The sequence below is a fragment of the Oncorhynchus gorbuscha genome, linkage group LG20 (genome assembly GCF_021184085.1).
Source record: "Oncorhynchus gorbuscha isolate QuinsamMale2020 ecotype Even-year linkage group LG20, OgorEven_v1.0, whole genome shotgun sequence".
Taxonomy (NCBI): Eukaryota; Metazoa; Chordata; class Actinopteri; order Salmoniformes; family Salmonidae; genus Oncorhynchus; species Oncorhynchus gorbuscha.
The window spans coordinates 6,216,460-6,243,836 of NC_060192.1; the positions used below are offsets into that span (position 1 = coordinate 6,216,460).

The 27,377-nt window shown below is 43.5% G+C and overlaps 1 protein-coding gene across 3 annotated transcripts in view; it reads left to right on the forward strand.

The window, feature by feature from the left end:
- The window catches only part of npy8ar (neuropeptide Y receptor Y8a), a 31,476-nt gene extending 7,838 nt beyond the window's left edge, over window positions 1–23,638 (forward strand). The window contains exons 2-6 of one of the 3 annotated variants that reach the window (XM_046317710.1): window positions 7,443–7,547; window positions 17,295–17,909; window positions 18,064–18,539; window positions 19,649–19,865; window positions 20,140–23,638. In XM_046317710.1, the coding sequence (XP_046173666.1) occupies window positions 17,601–17,909; window positions 18,064–18,539; window positions 19,649–19,865; window positions 20,140–20,355 (1,218 nt within the window). In that variant the 5' untranslated portion in view covers window positions 7,443–7,547; window positions 17,295–17,600 and the 3' untranslated portion in view covers window positions 20,356–23,638. The remainder of the gene's footprint in view (window positions 1–7,442; window positions 7,548–17,294; window positions 17,910–18,063; window positions 18,540–19,648; window positions 19,866–20,139) is intronic. The other 2 variants (XM_046317711.1, XM_046317709.1) reach the window with 2 other exon arrangements.
- Window positions 23,639–27,377: the final 3,739 nt, after the last annotated feature.

Here is a 27,377-nt window from a genome sequence, read left to right on the forward strand (position 1 = left end):
GCCTTTTCCCCCTCGCTGGACCCATTTGGCATGGGTCCCTAGATCCTCAAAAAGTTCTACAGCTGCAACATCAAGAGCGTCCTGACCGGTTGCATCACCGCCTGGAATGGCAACTGCTCGACATTTGACCGTAAGGCACTACAGAGGGTAGTGCGTAAAGCCCAGTATATCACTGGGGCCAAGCTTCCTGCCATCCAGGACCTATCTGTGTCAGAGGAAGGCCCAAAAAATGGCCAAATACTCCAGTCACCCAGTCCTAGGCTGTTCTCTCTGCTACCACACTTTCTGTTTTAAGCTTTCTCATGAAGTGCCACTGAGGGACAATGGCTTGTGGATTATTGTAGTGAGCAGAAGTCAGATGGGACTGCAGCTGTTGCTGTCTAAACCCCTGGTCCTGGAGAGCTACAGGCTTTAGTTCCAGCCGGGTCCAATATCTGTGCATTAGAGATGTCGACGATGAGTATGACGTGTCACTTCTCTAACACTCAGGAAGCTCTGATTCAAACTCCCACGAGACAGCTCTGCAAGTGTTATAATGTCAAAATACGTTCGTTACTCACCCTATATTGGGTTTTGCTGAGCAACTACAGTATTTACTTCCTTTACTGACAATATATACTTCCATATAAATATGTACAATAAACTGAAAAAATGCCTCTCCGGCTATTGGAGTCTTCCAATCTGTGTATGGCAGTAACGAGTGATTTACATTGGAGTTGTCAAATAGGCATTTTTTCGGTCGCTTGTAAATGATTATTTAGACATTTTTTGGAAGTACATACCGGGAGGGTCACTAGAGACTATACTGGATTAACATAAAGAAGCATTAGAAGGTTTACATCATACTGGAAGTAGAGAGTACCAATAAGTACCAGGAAGTACTCATGGTCTATTGCCCCATATTTAGTATTTTATTAGGATCCCCAATTAGCCACTACCAAGGCAGCGGCTACTCTTCCTGGGGTCGAAACATGAAACAAAACAGAACAAATAAAATACATAATATAGATAATACAATACATATTGCAGTACAAAATACAGTAGAAAATATATAAAAATGGTTGTGTCTTCACAGTCCCTGTTGTGCCATAAGGTGTTCTTTTATCAGTTTTTTTTCATCTTGTTCTATTGCTAGCTTGATTTACCTGTGGTGGAAGAGACCTCCATGTAGTCTTGGCTCTATTTAATACTGTGTGTTTCCCAGCCTCTGTTCTGGACCTGGGGTCTGTGAAGAGACCTCTGTCTGCATGTCTTGTGTGGTACCGATGAGTGTCTGAACTGTGTGCCAACTGCTTGAACAGACAGTTCAGTACCTTCAACACATCAATAACTCGCACGAAGACCAATAGTGACGCAATCAATCTCTCCTCAACTGTGAGCCAGGAGAGATTGACATGCATGTCGTTGACATTTGCCCTCCGTGTACATCTAAGTGCTGCTCTGTTCTGGACCAACTGCATCTTTCCTATGTCCTTTTTTTGCTGCACGTGACCACACAACTGGGCAGTAGTCCAGGTGCGCCGAAACTAGGATCTGTAGGACCTGCCTGGTCGATATCGTATATAGTAAAAAAGCAGTGCACTCTATGGGGAATAAGGCTCAAGTGGAAAGCACTATACTGTATGTGGAATGGCGTGTCATTTGGGACTGCATTTCAGTCTAAGCCAAAGCCTCTGTATGAGTCAGATCTAATGTCATGCTGTTCCTTTACTGTTGTTCAGAACTCACCGTGATGTTCTCAGTTAATTATCAACCTAAGCCAAGTGATATTAGATTCTAGTCTGGGTTCTAGCTGTAACTTTATGAGTTGATATGAATAATAGACCATGTAGGACTCCTGATGGTTGTCATCAGACTGTAGTGTGTGTCTGCGTGTCTCTCTGTGTGTGTGTGTGTGTGTGTGTATTTGCACTTGTTTTCCTACATTATCAGGAGCCCAATGTCCTAACATTTCACCTTAATGTCCTGAAAAGGTCTGTAATCAATAACCTTTTTGAACTTTTTTTAGGTCCTGAATTTGTTAAAATGCTATTTTAAACTTAAGAGTCAGGTTTAGGATTTTGGGGTTAAGGTTAGGGTTTTTAGGTTTAGGTTTAGCGTTAGAGTTTTTTGGGGTTAGATTAAGGTTTATGGTTAGGGGTTAGGTCAAATATGATTTTTTTTTTGTAAAAAGAAAGAAGGTACACTCCAAAAAGTCCTGACATTTTCTGAAAACACAGCTGTGTGTGTGTGTGTGTGTGTGTGTGTGTGTGTGTGTGTGTGTGTGTGTGTGTGTGTGTGTGTGTGTGTGTGTGTGTGTGTGTGTGTGTGTGTGTGTGTGTGTGTGTGTGTGTGTGTGTGTGTGTGTGTGTGTGTGTGTGTGTGTGTGTGTGTGTGTGTGTGTAATACACCATATATATGAGATTCTCTTGAGACTCGTCCTTGTAGAAAACAGTGAGAGGAGAACAAGATCTTTCTCTTGAAAGGCAAAGCGCTTGCATCTCATTTTGTCATATAGATGAGTAGGTACACTTCAACTATGACAGACAAAATGAGGGGGGAAAAAATCCAGAAAATCACATTGTAGGATTTTTAATGAATTTATTTGCAAATTATGGTGGAAAATAATTATTTGGTCAATAACAAAAGTTTATCTCAATACTTTGTTATATACCCTTTGTTGGCAATGACAGAGGTCAAACGTGTTCTCTAAGTCTTTTCACACACTGTTGCTGGTATTTTGGCCCATTCCTCCATGCAGATCTCCTCTAGAGCAGTGATTTTTTTGGGGCTGTTGCTGGGCAACACAGACTTTCAACTCCCTCCAAAGATTTTCTATGGGGCTGAGATCTGGAGACTGGCTAGGCCACCCTAGGACCTTGAAATGCTTCTTACGAAGCCACCCCTTCATCGCCCGGGCGGTGTGTTTGGGATCATTGTCATGCTGAAAGACCCAGCCACGTTTCATCTTCAATGCCCTTGCTCATGGAAGGAGGTTTTCACTTAAAATCTCACAGTACATGGCCCCATTCATTCTTTCCCTTACACAGATCAGTCGCCCTCGCCCCTTTGCAGAAAGACAGCCCCAAAGCATGATGTTTCCACCCCCATGCTTCACAGTAGGTATGGTGTTCTTTGGATGCAACTCAGCATTCTTTGTCCTCCAAACACGCGAGTTGAGTTTTTACCAAAAAGTTATATTTTGGTTTCATCTGACCATATGACATTCTCCCAATCTTCTTCTGGATCATCCAAATGCTCTCTAGCAAACTTCAGACGGGCCTGGACATGTACTGGCTTGAGCAGGGGGACACGTCTGGCACTGCAGGATTTGAGTCCCTGGCGGCGTAGTGTGTTACTGATGGTAGGCTTTGTTACTTTGGTCCCAGCTCTCTGCAGGTCATTCATTAGGTCCCCCCGTGTGGTTCTGGGATTTTTGCTCACCGTTCTTGTGATCATTTTGATCCCACGGGGTGAGATCTTGCGTGGAGCCCCAGATCGAGGGAGATTATCAGTTGTCTTGTATGTCTTCCATTTCCTAATAATTGCTCCCACAGTTGATTTCTTCAAACCAAGCTGCTTACCTATTGCAGATTCAGTCTTCCCAGCCTGGTGCAGGTCTACAATTTTGTTTCTGGTGTCCTTTGACAGCTCTTTGGTCTTGGCCATAGTGGAGTTTGGAGTGTGACTGTTTGAGGTTGTGGACAGGTGTCTTTTATACTGATAACAAGTTCAAACAGGTGCCATTAATACAGGTAAAGAGTGGAGGACAGAGGAGCCTCTTAAAGAAGAAATTACAGTTATGTGAGAGCCAGAAATCTTGCTTGTTTGTAGGTGACCAAATACTTATTTTCCACCATAATTTGCAAATAAATTCATAAAAAATCCTACAATGTGATTTTCTGGATTTTTTTTCTCATTGTTTCTGTCATAGTTGAAGTGTACCTATGATGAAAATTACAGGCCTCTCTCATCTTTTTAAGTGGGAGAACTTGCACAATTGGTGGCTGACTAAACTTTTTTGCCCCACTGTATATATATTTGCCATATATACTGTATATTGTAGGCTAGAGTAGACTGACTCACCTAATGATGTTGTTGAAGCCACAGGCTACTACTCAAGGTGATGGTCGATGCATGCGTCTTTGCAAAAGCCTATCCCAAGATGAGCTTCTTTGAAAAACAGTGCCGCTGTTCGCTAAAAATTGTGAGTTGTTGAGAAATATTTTTTTCTATTGGCTTTACAGACAGATTAGTCATCTCTGTTCAACAGTAGGCATTTTCTCTCCAAACTGTCTGTTTTTCCTGCGATTGTATATTGAAATTTGCAAAAGACAAAGAGCCACAACCAACCATTGAAATATAATCCATAGATGGAGGTTCCCATTCAAGTCAGGACTGGTAGCCATATCTAGTGTACCCATGACTTTAATAGTCAAATTGAAAGGGTAAGAGGTTCCAAAACCCTTGTATACACTGAACAAAAATATAAACACAACATGTAAAGTGTTGCTCCAATGTTTCATGAGCTGAAATAAAAGATACCAGAAATTATCCATACACACAAAAAGCTTATTTCTCACAAATGTTGTGCACAAATTTGTTTACATCTCTGTTAGTGAGCATTTCTCCTTTGACAATATAATCCATCCACCTGACAGGTGTGGCTTAAGAAGCTGATTAAACAGCATGATCATTACAGGTGGTGATTTTAGCATGTAAATCCTGGTGGGGGAAACTGACAATATTTTTTTAATGCATGTCAGCAAAGCAACTACACAACACAATAACAATACATGAATTGTACTATAATGGTGACAAATGGTGCTCACAAACTGTTAGGGCCTACATAAAGCTGTCGCAACAGCAGAGGTTTCTTTTCAGCACCATGGAGTGAATCCTTACCACTGCTACACCTGGTTATCAGCGGAGCCTCGTCTGGCAGCGAAACAGTTCATTCAGCCTCATTTACTGCCTTTAAAAAAACATAGCTGATTTGGCTGACTTGTTTAATTAAACAAATGTGGTTTCTACTGACAATTGAGATGTACAAACTATGGCATAAGTGAACGATGAGCGGATAAGAGTCAATGAGTAATTTCAATGAAGACATTAATGAGCAACCTAAGACGGATGTAGTCCATATAACTATTTCTTCAGCACATTTGAAATGTACAGCGACAGAATTCAGAACATGGGCCGTTCTTACAGTATTCTCCCTGTACACCAAGTCAGAATAAATAAAGGGGGGATATAAGCAAACAATAGTTGATGATGACATTTCTCTAAAACAGACTATAGGCTACATGTGCACAACCAAGAAAGAACAGTAGGGTATAACTTAGAGGGGGAAGGGGACCAAATTATTAGGGTGTGGCACATGGGCTATTAACAACTTACTATACAACAAACTATGCAGAAGCATACAATACATTTTTGGACTCACCTTGTTGTGCTGTGCTTTTAAAAAATAATTGTGTCTGTCATAGTTGAAGTGTACCTATGATGAAAATTACAGGCCTCTCTCATCTTTTTAAGGTGGAGAACTTGCACAATTGGCGGCTGACTAAATACTTTTTTGCCCCACTGTATGCTGAGCACTTGATGGCTGTTTTTACTTCACTCTGCGGTCCGACTCATCCCAAACCATCTCAATTGGGATGAGGTCGTGTGATTGTGGAGGCCAGGTCATCTGATGCAGCACTTCATCACTCTCCTTCTTGGTCAAATAGCCCTTACACAGCCTGGAGGTATGTTGGGTCATTGTCCTGTTTAAAAGCAAACCAGATGGGATGGCGTATCGCTCAGAATGCTGTGGTAGCCATGCTGGTTAAGTGTGTCTTGAATTCTAAATAAATCACTGACAGTGTCACCAGCAAAGCACCCCCACACCATCACACCTCCTCCACCATGCTTCACGGTGGGAAATACACATGTGGAGATCCATTCACCTACTCTGCGTCTCACAAAGACATGGCGGTTGGAACAAAAAAAAAACAGATTTCCACCGGTGTAATGTCCTTTGCTCGTGTTTCTTGGCCCAAGTCTCTTCTTCTTGTTGGTGTCCTTTCGTTGTGGTTTCTTTACAGCAATTCGACCATGAACGCCTGTTTCACACAGTCTCCTCTAAACAGTTGATGTTGAGGTGTGAACTTAACCTCTGCAGCAGAGGTAATTCTGGGTCTTCCTTTCCTGTGGCGTACCTCATGAGAGCCAGTCATCATCGCGCTTGATGGTTTTTGCGACTGCACTTGAAAAAACTTTCAAAGTTCTTGAAATGTTCCGCATTTACTGACCTTCATGTCTTAAAGTAATGATGAACTGTCATTTCTCTTTTCTTATTTGAGCTGTTCTTGTCATAATATGGATATATATTTATTTTTTTACCAAATAGGGCTTCTTTTGTATAACCACCCCTACCTTGTCACAACACAAATTGGCTCAAACGCATTAAGGAAAGAAATTCTACAAATTATATTTTAACAAGGCACACCTGTTAATTGAAAGGAATTCCAGGTGACTACCTCATGAAGCTGGTTGAGGGAATGCCAAGAGTGTTTCAAGCTGTCATCAAGGCAAAGGTTGGCTAATTTGAAGAACATGTTTTTGGTTACTACATGATTCCATGTGTTATTTCATAGTTTTGATGTCTTCACTATTATTCTACAATGTAGGAAATAGTAAAAATAAAGAAAATCCCTGAAATGGTCATTACACTGATGCACCTTGTGCTGGGGACAATAAAAGGCCATTCTAAAATGTGCAGATGTCTGAAGTTTTGAGGGAGCGTGCAATTGGCATGCTGACTGCAGGAATGTCCACCAGAGGTGTTGCCAAAGAATTGAATGTACATTTTTCTACCACAATGTCGTTTTAGAGAATTTGGCAGTACATCCAACCGGCTTCTTAACGCTACAGCATGCAATGACATACTAGATGATTCTGTGCTTCCAAACTTGTGGCAACAGTTTGGGCAAGGCCCTTTCCTGTTTCAGCATGACAATGCCACCGAGCACAAAGCGAGGTCCATACAGAAATGGTTTGTCGAGATCAGTGTGGAAGAACTTGACTGGCCTGCACAGAGCCCTGACTTCAACCCCATCGAACACCTTTGATTTGAAATGGAATGCCGACTGCGAGCCAGGCCTAATCGGCCAACATCAGTGCCCGACCTCACTACGTCTCAGGTGGCTGAATGGAATTAAGTCCCCGCAGCAATGTTCCAACATCTAGTGGAAAGTCTTCCCAGAAGAGTGGAGGCTGTTATAGCAGCAAAGGGTGGACAAACTCCATATGAATGCATATGATTTTGGACTGAGATGTTCGACAAGCAGGTGTCCACATACTTTTGGTCATGTAGTGTATGTCTGACTATGTACCATAGAAAAACAAATTTAAAAAGAGAAACAAAACAAACCGTTGGTGACAGAATATAACCTATAACATCTTGTGCCTTGTTCCAGAGTTCACGACCTCGGTCACTCAAGATGAACTCAGCCTAAAACCGTGGGTGTTGAAGATGTCCATCGTCGCCTTGGAGGTGGCCTCGCCAGTCTCATCCTTGATAGGTATCACACAAAACGAGAACTTTTTTGGTTCCAAGCACCCTTAATGGGTTACAGAAGGGAATTTAGAGTTAAGCACATTCTCTTCCTTTACTGAGCTTAATGTGTATTGCTTCCACCCACTTGGTAAAGTGATCGGTCGTGGTCAGACACCAGCTGTTTCCATTCCTGGATCCGATGAGGTCCACGCCCTAATATTTAAAGTATTAGATAGAAGATTACATCATTCTTACCCGTATCTGTGTCATACAGTATACAGATGTTCATATTTGTAAGGATACTGACACACACCCATTCTATAGTATTGACATCTCCCGTGGTCAAATAAAGCAACCATTACAAAACAACTTATCAGGGCAAAACTTACCGATCATGTGCCATGGTGAAACAACTGATGGGCTTCAACTCCAGCGCCACAGTCTTCACCCTCTCAAGCTTCTGGTAGGCTAGACAGGGTACTGACCTTTTTAAGCACAAAGTGACACATTTAAACATTGTGTGTTCTTTGATTATGACAGTCATTGAAATCATAATACATTCAGCTATAATAGAATGTGATTGTTATTTCACTTGCCCAGCTGTCCACATCCTTGACAATCCCACAACAGAAGAAGCGTAGGTTTATTTTGCCAATCATGCGCTTCACTCCAAAATGGCCAGCATGCATTTCGGTCAGCACAGCCTCCTTCTAGTCCTTAGTGAAAATCAACCTCCTGTGTGGCTGGCCATCCTTCCCCCGTAGGTACAAGTGATTGCCTAACAAATTGGTAGAGAAGAGTTGTTGAAATATTCAAGTCTAAGTACATTTGCACTGCTGTCTTTCTCTCTCTGTTTCTCTCTCCGTCTCCCACTCTCTCTCTCATCCTATCTCACCCCCCTCTCTGTTTGTGTAGTCTAGCTAAGAGACCTAGTTAAGGGCAGTTGGAATTATCATAATTGCTTCCACCTATCCATTTGATTGATCAGGTTTAACTTATAGCTCGATACCACAATATGACAGACATATAACTAACTGCATGTATAGCGAGCAACATGTAGATGACCAACTAGCGAGATGGAAAATGTTTGTTGAAAAATGGTTGTACATAGCTAAATCCTTCCGGTTATCTAATAGAAGTTAACTGCTTAACGCTACCCTGAAATGTGAATTTCTGTTGTCGAGATCAGTGGTATCTTCATAGTACTTCGCCTGGTTTGGAAAGATAAAAGAAAATCATTGAGGTGCAAGTCACATACAAACAGAAAGCTACAATAACAGTTAGTTAGCTAGCTAACATGAGCTAAATAACACTGTCTGGCTAGCTAGCTGACTAGGCAGGCTGAGCTAAATAACACTGTCTGGCTAGCTAGCTGACTAGGCAGGCTGAGCTAAATAACACTGTCTGGCTAGCAAGCTGACTAGGCAGGCTGAGCTAAATAACACTGTCTGGCTAGCTAGCTGACTAGGCAGGCTGAGCTAAATAAGTACATTAGCTAGCAATGTCAATCTGAAAACAGCTTAAATTATTTCTTCCTATTTAACAATATTTTCTTATATAAAGACATTTATATGGTAAAGAAAGAGTGTTCTCTTTCCAGTTTTCTCGGTCCTCCAAAGCAGTCGGTAGCAGGTAACAGTTAGTCGCAGTCAAAAACACTGTCCTTGGGGAGCAATTCTGAGCTAATAATTTTGTGCAGACAGAGCGAGTGCTGATGAGGTGAAATGGAACTAGAACTGCCCGCGTCCTCTGTCCTCCATGACCGCTAGGTAAAATGGAGCCAAGCAACCAGCAGAGCAACGGATGCTTTGGTTCATTACGTAGACCGGTCAGATTTTTGCAAGTTCTAGCAACAGCCCTAGCAACAGAAGCTAGAACTCATTGAATCCCATTGTGAGGCATGGGGAGACACCTTTTGGCAGGTGGACACTATTTGGAATGACAGGCCCCCCACAGGCCTGGGCCTCCTAAAGCTCCCCTAAACTCTCCTAACCCCTGCATTAATCCAGCCCTGAGGCAGCCTGCTGTGAGATACTCAAGTCATTAGGGATGTAGTGGGAAAGAAAAGGGGAGGGGTTAGGAGAGAAATGGGGTTAGGAGAGGAAATAAATGGGGTTAGGAGAGGAGGGTTAGGAAGAGGATCATAGCCTGAAGATAGGGATGGGGCTATGCTCAAACCCTACACCCCAATCCGAGCACTTCATCTACCACCTCTGGTCTCTTGGCCCTCCCACCACAGATTCTGCTCACGCCAGTCCACGTTCTTCTCTGTTCTGGCACCCCAATGGTGGAACCAGCTTCCCCCTGAAGCTAGGACAACAGAGTCCCTGCCCATCTTCCGAAAACATCTGAAATCCTACCACTTAAAATAGTATCTTAAATAATCCCATCCACCAGCAAATTGATCTGACCCATTCGGATCCTCACAGTACAGTCATGACACAGAATATTGAATGAGTCCATATCCAGCCATAGGAAATGTCCATGTGTGATATTCGGAGTAATCCCAATATCATATATGTTTAAAGGACATATCTGGTTTGAGATTTTTTCAGGATATGGTGCATATCCACAAAACTCAAAATATGCTTTGGAAATGGTCTGTATTCTTTAGAATATAAAAAACATGTCATGTAAAGATATCCCCTGTAATGGACTGTTTTCGCCCAGTGACTAAAATGTAAGAGAAGAGGGGTTAGGAGAGAAGAGAATAGGGGTTATATAGGGGTTATATAGGGGTTATATAGGGGTTATGAGAGGAGATGGAAGGAGAAAAGAGGGGAGGTGAGTCAGTATTCTACTGTTTGAGAGAGAATACTCCTGGCTAAATTTTCGGCTGGGGTTAAGGCGGCGCTAGTGTCAAACGCATGTTAGTTTGTAATTTTGTCATGTAAAAACTGGTGCACTGGCATTTTCCAGCCATAATATTTTCCAGCCCTAACGCCAGGTTCAGTAATTTACCTGTCTCATATCAGCTCGCTTGCGCTCAGATAGGTGTGGTGGAAATATTTGAGGCGTGTCCTTAAAAACATGTTCCAAAGTACTAATTTCAGGCAGCGCTGATCGAATATATTAGACCAACCAAAAGCTGGTTTTAGTGGAACAGTTGGTTATGGCATGAATTTTGACTGCAGAAACGCAGACTATTCGGCTGTGAAGCACACTGCCCATATGCACATGAAACAAGAGCAGCCCAATGTGCTTTTGGTGCCTGTATACTTCGTATTTAGAAACCTACATAAAAAATAAAAAAATGTTTTATTTGATTCAAATCCAAGCACATCCTTTTTTTCTGCCCAATGCCATCTCAAAGTAATCAAGACTGTCGATAATGCGTTTGGCTCTGAAGACCGCTTAAGTTTGAAAGGAGAGGTAGGCCCACAATATTTTAGCCATGCAGTTCCCGTTTTGGACGTGCGTAAAAAACCCTCCATGATGTAGGCACGTGTCCGTGCCCATTATGAAATGAGCGATAAGTACCTTGGTGAATATCGGTGAACCTCGTATATAGAAGTTATCTGTAACACGGAACCCAAACCGGCTGATAGAGCACGTGCACAAATTCATTTTGCCCCCCCACACCAAACACGATCACGACACGCAGGTCAAAATATCAAACAAACTCTGAACCAATGACATTCATTTGGGGAACAGCATTAAACATGTATGGCAATTTAGCCAGCTAGCTTGCACTTGCTAGCTAATTTGTCCTGGGATATAAACATTGAGTTGTTATTTTACCTGAAATGCACAAGGTCTTCTACTCCGACAATTAATCCACACATAAAACGGCCAACCGAATCGTTTCTAGTCATCTCTCCTCCTTCCAGGTTTTTTCATCTTTGAACTTATATGGTGATCCATCTAAACTTTCATTGTGTTACCACCACAACCGGCAACAAAGTTCGTCTTTCAATCACCCACGTGGCTATAACCAATGAGGAGATGGCACGTGAGCGCCTATTTCTATAAACCAATGAGGAGATGGGAGAGGCAGGACTTGCAGCGTGATCTGCGTCAGAAATAGAAATGACTTCTATTTCAGCCCTTCGAAACGCAGACTCTTGTTGGCGCACACAAGCAGTGTGGGTGCAATAATTGAATAACATGGATTTCTAAAATGATTTTGCAATGCTCGCGCACGCCACGTTTCCGGTCTGGTCAGTATGTTATTAGGCCTATTATAACAAAGGCTGGTTCAACAGTAATGTGTGTCTTTTTTAACATTACATTTTACATTTTTTTTTTTAACTGCATGTTTTTCGTTTCATGTTATTACAACCAAACCTATTAGGATTCACCTTCCTGGTTTTATGGTGACAACGTCCGTGGCACACTTGCAATGCAACTTCTGGAGGTGTGTGAATGTGATCTGATCTGTAAAATGGTTGTGATTATGTTCATAAAACACAGGCCTATTTGGGACCAGTATAACGGTGAGTGGACATTCACCATTTCTTTTTATATTGGATCTTTGTCCAGCTACTGTGAACATTTTGGATATGCATAAAAAATATAATATAATATATATAATATTATATGCCCACGGGGAGAAATGATGATGCCTGTAAGTGTTGCATAGCCTATTTAAAACAAGTTGTGTTGATTAGAATTTGATTGAGAATTATTTATTCTTTTTTTATGCCTTATCAATAATGAATTTAATCTCGCTTATTGACAATGTTTGGCATGTCCATGCTTAGCCATAATGCAATTTACAGTAGGCCTCTATATCAGTGTGAATGCTATTGAGGCCATGCAATTACTTAGAACAATGTGGACTGCAAATGGGTTCAAGTTAACATATTTAGCATAGATAGGTCTACATGTTGTTATTTTATTTTGTAAGCAATTTAACTAACTATAACGCACTAACATTGGAATTGGAGTTGATTCCAAGGCAATACATAAAATACCATAAATTCACAACACATATTTCGCCATGGAGCACTTTCTCAAATATTTCTGACACACTCCTGAACCTATAGTGGGGAGAAGAAGTATTTGATACACTGCCGATTTTGCAGGTTTTCCCACTTACAAAGCATGTAGAGGTCTGTAATTGTTATCATAGGTACACTTCAACTGTGAGAGACATAAATCTGAAACAAAAATCCAGAAAATCACATTGTATGATTTTTAAGTAATTAATTTCAATTTTATTGCATGACATAAGTATTTGATCACCTACCAACCAGTTAGAATTCCGGCTCTCACGGACCTGTTCGTTTTTCTTTAAGAAGCCCTCCTGTTCTCCACTCATTACCTATATTAACTGTACCTGTTTGAACAGACTCCAACCTCTCCAAAATGGCCAAGACCAGAGAGCTGTGTAAGGACATCGGGGATAAAATTGTAGACCTGCACAAGGCTGGGATGGGCTACAGGACAATAGGCAAGCAGCTTGGTGAGAAGGCAACAACTGTTGGCGCAATTATTAGAAAATGGAAGAAGTTCAAGATGACGATCAATCACCCTCGGTCTGGGGCTCCATGCAAGATCTCACCTCATGGGGCATCAATGATCATGTGGAAGGTGAGGGATCAGCCCAGAACTACACGGCAGGACCTGGTCAATGACCTGAAGAGAGCTGGGACCACAGTCTCAAAGAAAACCATTAGTAAGACACTACGCCGTCATGGATTCAAATCCTGCAGTGCACGCAAGGTCCCCCTGCTCAAGCCAGCGCATGACCAGGCCCGTCTGAAGTTTGCCAATGACCATCTGGATGATCCAGAAGAGGAATGAGAGAAGGTCATGTGGTCTGATGAGACAAAAATAGAGCTTTTTGGTCTAAACTCCACTTGCCGTGTTTGGAGGAAGAAGAAGGATGAGTACAACCCCAAGAACACCATCCCAACCGTGAAGCATGGAGGTGGAAACATCATTCTTTGGGGATGCTTTTCTACAAAGGGGACAGGACGACTGTACCGTATTGAGGGGAGGATGGATGGGGCCATGTATCACGAGATCTTGGCCAACAACCTCCTTCCCTCAGTAAGAGCATTGAAGATGGGTCGTGGCTGGGTCTTCCAGCATGACAACGACCCGAAACACACAGCCAGGGCAACTAAGGAGTGGCTCCGTAAGAAGCATCTCAAGGTCCTGGAGTGGCCTAGCCAGTCTCCAGACCTGAACCCAATAGATAATCTTTGGAGGGAGCTGAAAGTCCGTATTGCCCAGCGATAGCCTCAAAACCTGAAGGATCTGGAGAAGGTCTGTATGAAGGAGTGGGCCAAAATCCCTGCTGTAGTGTGTGCAAACCCGGTCAAGAACTACAGGAAACGTATGATCTCTGTAATTGCAAACAAAGGCTTCTATACCAAATATTAAAGTTCTGCTTTTCTGATGTTCAAATACTTATGTCATGCAATGAAATGCAAATGAATGACTTAAAAATCATAATGTGATTTTCTGGATTTTTGTTTTAGATTCCGTCTCTCACAGCTGAAGTGTACCTATGATAAAATTACAGACCTCTACATACTTTGTAAGTAGGAAAACCTGCACAATCGGCAGTGATCAAATACTTGTTCTCCCCACTGTATAGTGCTACCTGTTACGCTCGTCCTCTTCCTCTGACGAGGAGTAGCACGGATCGGACCAAAGCGAAGCGTGGTACATGTTCATGATGATTTTTATTCAACTCAGAACAGTAAAACAAAAATAACAACGAGAATGATACGAAACTAAACAATTCTGTCTGGTGACATACACAGAGACAGAAAATAATCACCCACAAAACACAATAGAAAACAGGATCCCTAAATATGGTTCTCAATCAGGGACAACGATTGACAGCTGCCTCTGATTGAGAACCATACCAGGGCCAAACACAGAAATAGCAAATCATATAAAAACTAACATAGACAACCCACCCAACTCACGCCCTGACCATACTAAAACAAAGACATAACAAAAGAACTAAGGTCAGAACGTGACACTACCGCCTGCGATTAGAATTACCTACTGAGATAGGTTTGTTTAAATAGAGGCCTCCATGTCCTATTCCACTAGAACACCTATGGAGACACAAACGCTAGTGTGTGTGTCTGTGTGACAGGGTTCGTTGTTTTATCCAAGCAGGGAGTTCTGGGGGATGTTGGATATTTGCTTGATTATTGTCTTCCGCTGGATAAATTGTTTCCACTGAGTGACTCAAGACTCTTGTCTTGCACACACATTAAGAAAGACGCTTGGAGAGACTGAGACGTGTTCTTCAGACAGACAAATCCGATTGAAATCACTGGTTTGTTTTCTACCTTCTATAATAAACCAGCCGTATGCTGCTCATCAACCCCTACCTGCTGCTTTAATGACTGAACAATATCGTCAGACAGAAATAGAATGGGGAGAGAGAGAGAGAGAGAGAGAGAGAGAGAGAGAGGAGAGAGAGCGGGGTTAGGAAGAGAGAGCGGAGAGAGAGAGAGAGAGAGAGAGGGGTTAGGAAGAGAGAGCGGAGAGGGAGAGAGAGAGAGAGAGAGAGAGAGAGAGAGAGAGAGAGAGAGAGAGAGAGAGAGAGAGAGGGGTTAGGAAGAGAGAGTGGAGAGGGAGAGAGAGGGGTTAGGAAGAGAGAGCAGAGAGAGAGAGAGAGGGAGAGAGAGGGGTTAGGAAGAGAGAGCAGAGAGGGAGAGAGAGAGAGAGAGAGAGGGGGGTTAGGAAGAGAGAGTGGAGAGGGAGAGAGAGAGGGGTTAGGAAGAGAGAGCAGAGAGGGAGAGAGAGGGGTTAGGAAGAGAGAGCGGAGAGGGAGAGAGAGAAGCAGGAGGGAGTTAGAGAGACAGAAAAAAGGAATTGGTGGTAAAAGAGACAGTGGACGACAGGAGGGAGGGAGTGAGGGAAGAAGTGGGGGAGTGTTAATTCTTGATGAAAGCGACTGGTCATTTGCGAGCAAAATATTCACAGCACAGTAAAAAGACCCAGTAGAGAGTAGCTAGCAAAACAGCAGAGAGATATTAACGTTGTTTCTCCTGATTAGCGTTAGGGATAAGTGTCTGAGTTAATGAGGCGGTGTCATAAACATGATGTATTGTCTTTTCAAAGTAGGTGTAATTAAACAGCTTCCTCAAACCAGGACACCGCTGGCCTGAGGGAGAGCGTAAAGCATGAACCAGATAAAGTAGAGGGGAGAAACGCTCACTGTGGTTGCTTACGTACAGCGCGTGTGTTTTATATGCACGTGTGTTTGTGTGCATCCGAGCATGCATGCGTGTGTTTATTAAATGTGTCTGGGAGCGCATTGGTATTTTTAGAGAGGCCAGGGATTTCAGATCAGGGAACATTCTACTAGAGTGTATCTCTGTTCTACAGCCTACTCTATGTTTATGTTGACGAGCCATAGCTATACCGTTGCATGTATCTACTACAACTGTCTAGACTAATCGAAGGAGACACACGGGCGTGCATGTATGCACACACACACACTTATTGTAGGGTCATATTAAGCCATTTGTCTCTAATGTATAATCTCATCAGAGGAGCCAGTAACTAACACCGTTAACCTGAGGGCAGTGTGTGTGTCTGTTCATTTTTGCATCTGTGTGTGTTCCCAGTCTAGCTATAGTTGCCCACATCTCTCCTCTGCTGTGTGTGTGTGTGCATTGTTTCCTGTCCTAATGGGTAGTGTATGTATGATTGCATGACTACATGCCTCATCTGAGCTGCATTCTCTCTTTCACGCAAATGAGCCAGAAATGACTGTTGCTGTTCAGCATTTAGCTTTGTGTTTGCTTGCGTGTGCGTCCGTGTGTGTGTGCGTGTGCGTGTGCGTGTGCGTGTGTGTGTGTGTGTGCGTGTGCGCGTGCGTGTGTGCGTGTGTGTGTGCGCGCGTGTGTGTGTGTGTGCGTGTGCGTGTGTGTGTGTGTGTGTGTGTGTGTGTGTGTGTGTGTGTGTGTGTGTGTGTGTGTGTGTGTGTGTGTGTGTGTGTGTGTGTGTGTGTGTGTGTGTGTGTGTGTGTGTGTGTGTGTGTGTGTGTGTGTGTGTGTGTGTGTGTGTGCGTCTGCAACCTGCTGGGGAAAAAAGAAAGAAACAAAAGACATGAAAGATGTTCTGAGGAAAGAGAGATGATAAGATGGTTACAGTGGTGTGGGTGTGAGGGAGACAGACAAAGAGGGAGACAAAGAAATAAAGATGAGAGAATGAGAGAGGAAAAGGGAGGCAGTGAGAGAGAATCTGTAGTAATTGTCAGTCACACAGCGTTAAACAGAGACCTGCTTTCTTGAGGGAAGATAGACCGACATAATTATAGTCTCCCCTCTACTTTCTCCTGCTTTAATATCTATCCCTGAGCTCTTCAACACTGGCTAGAGACTTTTAATACATTTTATGCATATTAAGTGGACATTTTTATATATAGTGGACAATGAAAGCCTTTCCTCCCTCTTATTTTCTTCTTCATTTCTTATTAGTTATCTCCCTCTTCTCTCTTTTTCTGTTCAACTTTTTTCAACTTCTTTTTTCTCGAATCTCATCCCTTCTCATATCTTCCCTGTCTTCATCTAAACTCTCTTTTCCTTTTTCTCATTTCCTTTTCCATCATCCTCTTGTCTTGTCCTCTCCTCTCTTCTAGTCTCTTCTCTCCTCTAATCTCCTGTTCTCTTTTCACATGTTCTCTCATCTTCTCTATATTCTCCTTCTCATGGTCTTTTCGAATGCTATATATTCTCTTTTCCTCCATCCCCTGCCTTTAGTTTTTTTTATTTGTAGATTATTCTCTACTCTTACACAGTAAATAGACTGAGATTATCTTCTATTGTCTTCCCTGTTTTACATATAGAGACTTTGAGCTGATCCTGATCCAAACCAGTCACAGTTTCTCCAGCAGACCGAGGGAGTGGGCTCAGCCAATCAAAGTGATTAGCAGACTCGTACAGCCAATCACGGCGACTCTAGCAACATGACGACCAAACAGCTGTGGCCAACTGAGAAGGGTATAGAAAGACGATAACTGCCTGTCTACCCCATCACCCTGTACCCCTCTGCACCGCCTTGAACTCGAGTCCCCTATCAACTCCCAGTCTCTACCCCCTCAGAGAGAGTTCAGTAAGCACCCTCTAACAGCCTCCAAAGCCCTTCTTCCACCATGACCAATAACAGCAGCTCCCCTGGCATCTGGGAGACCCCTGATTGGTCCGAGTCAGGCCAGTGCCCGCCCTCGGTGTGCGGGGCCACATTCCTTATTGTGGCCTACAGCACGGTGATCGCGGTGGGGTTACTAGGCAACGTGGGCCTGGTGTTCATCATCGGGCGGCAGAAGGAGCTGCGTAACGTCACCAACATTCTGATCGCCAACCTGTCCTGCTCGGACATCCTGATGTGTGTGGTGTGTCTGCCAGTCACCGTCATCTACACTCTGATGGACCGCTGGGTATTGGGGGAGGCACTCTGCAAGGTGAGAACACAGTTCCTGCGCCTGTGTGTTTGTTGGATAACCGTTCCGTGTTTGTTTGTGTCTGTAATCTGTCTTTTTTTTCTCCTCCCGCTCCCTCTCTTCTCCCTCATATATCTCCTCTCTTCTCCCTCATATCTCCTCTCTTCCCTCTCAGGTCACCCCGTTTGTACAGTGTGTGTCAGTGACGGTGTCTATATTCTCCCTGGTGTTGATTGCGTTGGAGCGCCATCAGTTGATCCTGCACCCTACTGGCTGGTCCCCAGCAGCAGGCCACTCCTATCTGGCCGTAGGTCTCACCTGGTTGGTCGCCTGCTTAATATCCCTCCCCTTCCTATCCTACAACATTCTGACTGACGATCCCTTCCAGAACCTCACACTGCCCGCCAACCCCTTCAGGTTAGTGTGTGTGTGTTTGATTGTGCATGCCAGATGTAGGACTCTCTCTCTCTTCCTCTCCCTCTCTCTCTCTCTCTCTCTCCTCAGAGACCATGTGATCTGTATGGAGAAATGGCCGACAGATAGACACCGTCTGGCCTACACCACCTTCCTGCTGCTGTTCCAGTACTGCGTCCCCCTGCTATTGGTGCTGCTCTGCTACCTCCGCATTTTCCTACGCCTACGTCGACGCAGGTGACCCACACATGCAGGCACGCACACACGCAAGCAGGCACACACACACACACGCACACACGCAAGCAGGCACACACACACACACGCACACACGCAAGCAGGCACACACGCACACACGCACACACGCACACACACACACACACGCACGCACGCACACAAGCAGGCACACACACACACGCAAGCAGGCACACACACACACACACACGCACACACGCACACACACACACACACACACACACACACACACACACACACACACACACACACACACACACACACACACACACACACACACACACACACACACACACACACACACACACACACACACACACACACACACACAGGACAGTCAATGAAATGGCAAATTAATGAGTCGTTCATAGTCAATGGAGTCGTTGTGAAGAGAAGTTGAAGACGAATGAGTCTGCTTACTCAGACGCAGGTAATACATCAGGACAGGATTCAATGAATGGTAGTCAATTAATTACCAATGGTGAATGGGAGAATGAAACAAATGATAGAGTGCAGTAGTAGTCCAATGACAGTGAACAGTTGATGAGTAAATGTTAATGAAGTTCATGAGTACCTGATATAGTGTGGAGTACCTGGTCTAGTGTGGAGTACCTGGTCTAGTGTGGAGTACCTGGTATAGTGTGGAGTACCTGGTCTAGTGTGGAGTACCTGGTCTAGTGTGGAGTACCTGGTATAGTGTGGAGTACCTGGTATAATGTGGAGTACCTGGTCTAGTGTGGAGTACCTGGTATAGTGTGCAGTAACTGGTCTAGTGTGGAGTACCTGGTCTAGTGTGGAGTACCTGGTTATAGTGTGGAGTACCTGGTCTAGTGTGGAGTACCTGGTCTAGTGTGGAGTACCTGGTCTAGTGTGGAGTACCTGGTATAGTGTGCAGTAACTGGTCTAGTGTGGAGTACCTGGTCTAGTGTGGAGTACCTGGTCTAGTGTGGAGTACCTGGTCTAGTGTGGAGTACCTGGTATAGTGTGGAGTACCTGGTCTAGTGTGGAGTACCTGGTATAGTGTGGTATAAATCTCATCCATCTAGTCCGTTTCTGTGCCCCCCCAAGTCCATTCCTTTGTTTCTCCCATCCAGGGACATGGTGGAGCGGATCCGGAATGCCCGAGGAGCCCAGAGGATCAATGCTATGCTGGCGGCCATCGTAGCTGCCTTCGCCCTCTGCTGGCTGCCGCTCAACGTGTTCAACACGATATTCGACTGGCACCACCAGGTGCTGCCCGCCTGCCAGCACGATGCTTTGTTCTCTGCCTGCCACCTCACTGCAATGGCCTCCACCTGTGTCAACCCTGTGGTGAGTGGACTGGACTAGAATTGAACTTCACTGAATTGAAATTAAATTAACTTCATTTGTATTCAACTCAACTGTATTGATACAAATTTTGGAAATGGAAATGGAAATGTCATTACAAACATGTGCTGGTGCTGTACATTAACACCTTTTCTGCACACACACACACACACACACACACACACACACACACACACACACACACACACACACACACACACACACACACACACACACACACACACACACACACACACACACACACACACACACACAGGTGTATGGCTTCCTGAACAGTAACTTTCAAAAGGAGTTGAAGGTTCAGCTGCAGCGCTGCCACTGTGGCTTGGGGGCGCCAGAGAGCTATGAGAATTTCCCACTCTCTACCGTCGGCAGCGAGGGGATAACCAAGATGTCAACGCTGAACCGGGCAGGGTCAATGAGCACCGCGCTGCCTCCACGGGCCGAGCCCAATGTTAGCATACGCAGCTAACGTCTAGCCAACAGAGTGGCTAATGCTAATGGATGAGTAGTGTAGCGTCTACAGCTGTCAGACAGGGTGTAAACAACAAGGATACAGTTCATATCAAGTAAGCAGCAAACAGACAAACCCTCAAATAAACAGAACTGGCATAGAGCAGCTAACGCTAATGGACAGAGCTAGCGGCTGATGCTAAAGAGAGACAGAGTGGAAATAAGCAGCTGGACAGACAGGACAGACAGAGCTAGTTGGCCCCAGTTTCCATGAGGTTCAGTCAATTTCTGAATTCCTATAAAGCATTGCAGGCCGAGCAGACTGTACAGGACTGATGAATGCACTTAGCTAAAATAAAATGAACGAACAGATCCATACAGCTAATCAACGGAGCAGCTCGTGGACAGAGAGCACACATGCAGCTACACTAGGTAGCACACAGCTGGAGAGACTGCGACAGAGTGACAGACCCAGGGACGTGTGGGCTCTGTTTCCATGGTGACGGGGTATTTCTGAACTAAGTCAGTTTGTTCCCAGAAGAATTGTCGTCACCAGAGTTTGACATCATCCTGGGGTGTTAAGCTGCTGTCACGCCAGTCAGATGGATGGACAGACGGTCAGTCAGTCAGTCAGTCAGACAATTCCGAACTCAGGGCTGCCTTGAGCTGATATGGCAGCTGTCTGTCTAACATCAGAATAACCCTGTTGACACTGACAGCCCTCCCTGTCAGTCGCTGTCTCCCTGTGAGCTGTTCAGTAATCAGAGAGATCAGTCTGAGACATGCTGATGAAAGAGACAGAGAGAGGGGAGGAGAGAGAGAGAGTCCCTGATGTTGCTTACGCATTGCAGACAGATCATACATACACAGAGCTGGCTGACCGGACTGGCTGTCTGGTCTACTGACTGTCTGGCTGGTCTACTGTCTGGCTGTCTGGTCTACTGACTGTCTGGCTGGTCTACTGTCTGGCTGTCTGGTCTACTGACTGTCTGGCTGGTCTACTGTCTGGCTGTCTGGTCTACTGACTGTCTGGCTGGTCTACTGTCTATCTGTCTGGGTGGCCGACTGGCTGATTGGCTGACTGGCCTACTATAGATCTTCATCAATAATTTATGATTGTACAGAACAGTGGAAATGGATGTAAAAAAATATATATCATGATTTTTATATTTTTGTCTAAAAGTAAAACAAAAATTCCACTTCTTTCCATTTGTGGTGAAAGTGCCAAGGCTCCAGCTTGATGTTGTGCATCTGTAATTTTATATATGGAGTGTTATTGTTATTGTTTTTGTTAGCTCTGATTTTAATGATCCAACCATATCGCTCATGTGTAAAATTAGTATCAGCTTTGGTGTGTGTGTGTGTGTGTGTGTGTGTGTGTGTGTGTGTGTGTGTGTGTGTGTGTGTGTGTGCGTGCGTGCGTGCGTGCGTGCGTGCGTGCGTGCGTGCGTGCGTGCGTGTGTAAACCCTCTTAGGTGTGTGTTCAGGATATAATCACCTCAGCCCTTCTCATTGGCTCCTGCTCCAGACATTGAGGCCTGTTAGGATCTTAACATCAGGCAGTTTCCTGCTTCGCTAGAGCCAATCATGTGTTACCATGTAACTTCTGCTACATGCTAATGTGTTAGCTTTGGCCGGTCCAGAAACAATCCTGGCCCCTAACTCCTGGGCCCTGAGTGCTGAACTAGAACAGGATCCTAGTGCAGATATGAACTCACCACTGTAGTACAGATGTCGGATTTTAATTTGATCACTCTTTTGTCCCTCTCTCGCTTGCTCAAACACTGAAGCACCAGACAGTATCCCCCCCCCCTACTGCTACTGTAGTAATAGGTCCTATTACTCCAACATTCAAATGTACAGAAATGTATCTGAAATGAACCTATACATGTCAAAAAACGCGTTGTTTTATATATCTTAATAACAAAAATAGAAATTGGTCCACTACGACATACAAGTGACAAGTGTATCCGAAATGCAGCCGTACAGTAGGCTACACCCAAACTATAGCCTACTGTAGCCTATCAAAACGAATTGCACACATAGGCCTATAACATGAGATGTTGAGGTGAAATTGAGAGTAGTGAGGAATGGAGTGTTAAGGTAAGAGAGCGACTGATAAAGAATACAAAGGCAAAAAGGTTACGAATCAACTATCGAAATGTAGTTCAATAGTGGCATGGGGTGGTCTAGCGGGCTTGGTTCTGGCACACACCCTTCTGACAGCCACGTCCTTCTGGCACCCACGTCCTTCTGACAGCCACGTCCTTCTGGCACCCACATCCTTCTGACAGCCACGTCCTTCTGGCACCCACACCCTTCTGACAGCCACGTCCTTCTGGCACCCACACCCTTCTGACAGCCACGTCCTTCTGACAGCCACGTCCTTCTGACACCCACATCCTTCTGACACATATCATTCAAACCACCGATTGACTTGATTTACTTACACATTTCAAAGACACAGATTTTTTAATTTTTTTTAAAGAGACCATACTAATATTTGAAAGACTTTTGTATTTAATGGGTAACATAACTAGGAATTGTGAATGTGAATATCAAATAATAACGTTAGGGTACGCCAACATTAGTTTCCATTCGTGCAAAGTGTTGGGGGTAAAATGCCACAGTCGATTTGCCGTCGTGGTAAATGAGGAAACACTTGATTTCAATTGTACTGAATGCTTGTTAAACACATAACTCACCCATAGTCTGTTCGAAAAGGACAGAGGCCTGGGTTCAATCGGATCAATCTTTAACCGGAGAAAGCAGACACCCGCATAGCCAATGCTTTGGCGTTGTTGGAGATGGAACTGCACCCGAGCCATCAAATGGGGAGCAGCTGCTCTTGCAATCATTGTCATGAAGCCACACCTGCCACCCTTATGAAATTCAGAACGAGGAAGTGTACGCTATATAGAAATAATTGAAAATCATGAAACTAAACAATGAGGCTTTCTATCATCCTCATCGAGATGTATAGTACATCTCAAATTTCAGTGTTCCAACTTGTAAACAAGGCTGCATGGGATTTCTGTTAATGTGACTCCGTGCAGCCAATGGCAATGTCCGCTTTAGGTATAATCAGTGGTGCAGCCAATGGCAATGTCCGCTTTAGGTATAATCAGTGGTGCAGCCAATGGCAATGTCCGCTTTAGGTATAATCAGTGGTGCAGCCAATGGCAATGTCCGCTTTAGGTATAATCAGTGGTGTCTATTCATGGGTGCCAAGGGAAGCCAGGCTTCCCAAAATATACAGTACCAGTCAAATGTTTGGGCACACTTACTCATTCCATAGTTTTTCTTTATTTGTACTATTTTCTACATTGTAGAATAATAGTGAAGACATCAAAACTATGAAATAACACATATGGAAGTAACCAAAAAAAGTGTTAAACAAATCAAAATATCTTTGAGATTCCTCAAAGTAGCCACCCTTTGCCTCGATGACAGCTTTACGCACTCTTGCATTCTCTCAACCAGATTCATGAGGTAGTCACCTGGAATGCATTTCAATTAACAGGTGTGCCTTGTTAAAAGTTAATTTGTGGAATTAATTTCCTTCTCAATGAGTTTGATTCAATCAGTTGTGTTATGACAAGGTATGGGGGGGTATACAGAAGATAGCCCTATTTGGTAAAATACCAAGTCCATATTGTGGCAAGAACAGCTCAAATAAGAAAAGAGAAATGACAGTCCATCATTACTTTAAGACGTGAAGGTCAGTCAATCGGGAAATCGTCACTCCTATCAAATCCCATTGAGGGCATACGTCATTGACAGAAAAACTTGAATTGTTGCATCTCGTTGTGTTGTCCTCCGGTGACTAGCTAGCCGTCTAGCTAAAATTGTCATTTTCCTAAATTAGCCATGGATGGAGGTAGGGATTTGGACTTGTGGTTTTCTCTGCACTGTTCAATGATTATAACGAAACAAGATTCTCTGGTCTGATGAAACCAAGATTGAACTCTTTGGCCTGAATGCCAAGTGTCACGTCTGGAGGAAACCTGGCACCATTCCTACTGTGAACCATGGCGGTGGCATCATGCTGTGGGGATGTTTTTCAGCGGCAGGGACTGGGAGACCAGCCAGGATCGAGGCAAAGATGAACTGAGCAAAGTACAAAGAATCCTTGATGAAAACTTGCTCCACGCCTCGGTACCTCAGACTGGGGCTAAGGTTCACCTTCCAACAGGACAACCACCTTAAGCACACAGCCAAGCAACGCAGGAGTGGCTTCGGGACAAGTCTCTGAATGTCCTGAATGACCTGAAAATAGCTGTGCAGTGACACTCCCCATCCAACTTGACAGAGCTTGAGAGGATCTGCAGAGAAGAATGGGAGAAAATCATCAAATATAGGGGTGCCAAGCTTGTCGCGTCAAACCCAAGAAGACTTGAGGCTGTCATCACTGCCGAAGCTGATTTAGCAAAGTACGGAGTAAAGGGTCTGAATACAGTTTTTGCTTTGTCATTATGGGGTATTATGAGAACAAAAAAATGATTTCATCAATTTTAGAATAAGGCTGTAACGTAACAAAAATGTGGAAAAAGTCAAGGGGTCTGAGTACTTTCCGAATGCACTGTATATGTGTACATATAGGTAGGGGTAAGGTGACTAGGCAGCAGGATACTAGGGTCCCTTCGGTAGGGCTTGCAAACCATAGTTGGCTTGGCTGTGCATCCTGCTGGAAGCATGCATTGTCCAACCTAATCCTGAAGGCATGGTCCATCAATATAGGCCTTTTCAGTCTCAAAAGGCCGTGATCCTTTGAACGTGTATTACCATGAATAAAACAGAATATTCCTCATTTAAGTTCATACTGTATGGGTTAAATGGAATAGTAACTGAAATATGGACACTGACTATAGGCTCACGCAGCGTCATATAATATATAATGTAATAATGCACTTCTTGCAGAAAAATTATACAGCAAATGCTAATTTTGTCTTGGGAACAAGAGAGGAGAAATATGATTCTTTTCAGCATCTCTTGAGAAAATGCAAATGGGCTTGTAATGTGTTATCTTTCTTTGACACTGTTATGCAAGCAGACAGTATTTCGACCACATAGAATATGCACCCAAGATGAACTGAAGTCTTTCACCATTTTCTCAGCTTTTTCGTTTTCATAAAACCAGTCAAACTGATGACATTGGACATTTTGCACAGGACCAATCTTTCCACTGTTTTGAAATTCTTGTTATTTCTCCCAGGTCCCTAAATGAAACAGACCATTTTACCTGTGTTTTTTAGATTACTGATGCATTCATTATATCAATGTGAAACATTATTCTGGTGAGGACTACTTTATTTAGTAGAGACTTCTGGGGAAACAAGTTAGGCTTACATGGAGCTTTTCTTCTGTCCTATCGAACTATAGTCCGACAAAAAAATGGCTTACAAAATGTCCGAAAATATCATATGGCCGACCAAATGTCGGAAATTATAATATTCTAATCAGATGAAAACATCATCACACAACACCCATGATATGCGAAACTGAACCTGCGCAGACTGTGAAAAACAACAGCAAGCGGGATAAGAAGTTTGCATGCCACAGTATCCCGTCTAAAATCAGCATATCACTTATATGGGTTTCTCATGTCCGGATACAAGCTTTTTCCCAGGTTATTGTAAACGGGATATGATGTTTATATCCGTCAACTTAGAAAACAGAATACTTGAGTATCCTGAATAATAATGGGATATTGGTGTGCATGTAAACGTGGGCATTGTCATTCAAACCCAACTCAACATTTACTCGATGTGACTCACCCAGGTTCCAAACTCCTTTTTAGATGAGACGAACTTTATGTCCAAAATTATCCTATTTACAGTTTGTAGTCAATGTTGTCACTAGAATAAATGTTTCTGACAGCAGGGTAGCCTAGTGGTTAGAGCGTTGGACTAGGAACTGGAAGGTTGCAAGTTCAAACCCCCGAGCTGACAAGGTACAAATCTGTCGTTCTGCCCCTGAACAGGCAGTTAACCCACTGTTCCTAGGCCGTCGTTGAAAATAAGAATTTGTTCTTAACTGACTTGCCTAGTTAAATAAAGATAAAAAAATAAAAATAAAATGCTTTGATGCCACAGAGGCTGTTTTCAAAGGGATTAGTTATTTTTTAGGGGCAGTTGCTCTTAAAAGACTTTGGTTGTAAGCAGGACTAAGGTAACACAGAAATTGTTTAGGGCGCAATAATGAGGTAACCAATATGGATGCAATTGAGATCAGCTGTGCGGATTAATTTAGCTGTTATTGATGGTTTAACGAGACATCAACTGACGATAATCTAGTGCCATCAATGGTTTGCAATAGGCCTCTTGTTTTTTGATTATATTCTAATGCACTCTTTATGCTACCCGTTAGCCTGTCTATTGTTACATACTGTAATGAAAGGTGTGAGAACCAATAATAGCCTACTGTTTGTGTTTCCCTGGCTGAGTTGATGAGCTGTCTTGAGCCATCGGTTGATTGACAGATGTAGGCCTACTGTAGAACGATAAACCTTCCTCCGGTGTGGATGCTCGCCCATGTTTTATAGTTAGGCTATTTACAGTACCTTCAGAAAGTATTCATACCCCTTGACTTGTTCCACATTTTGTTGTGTTACAGCCTGAATTCAAAATGATTACATAGATTTTGTTTTTCTCTCTCACCCATCTACACACAATACCCCATCATGACAAAGAGAAAACATGTTTTTAGAAATGTTAGAAAATGTATTGACAAGGAAATACAGAAACATTTAATGTAGTATTTACACCCCTGAGTCAATACATGTTAAAGTCACCTTTGGCAGTGATTACAACTGTAACTTTGCATCTCAGGAACATTCACCTGGTAAGAAACTCCAGTGTATATTTGGCCATGTGTTGTAGGCTATTGTCCTGCAGAAAAGTGCATTTGTCTCCTCGTGTCTTTTGGATTGTAAACTGAACCAGGTTTTCCTACAGGATTTGACCTGTGCTTAGCTCCAGTTCATTGATTTTGTATCCTTCCCGATGACAAACATACCCATAACATGATGCCGCCACCACT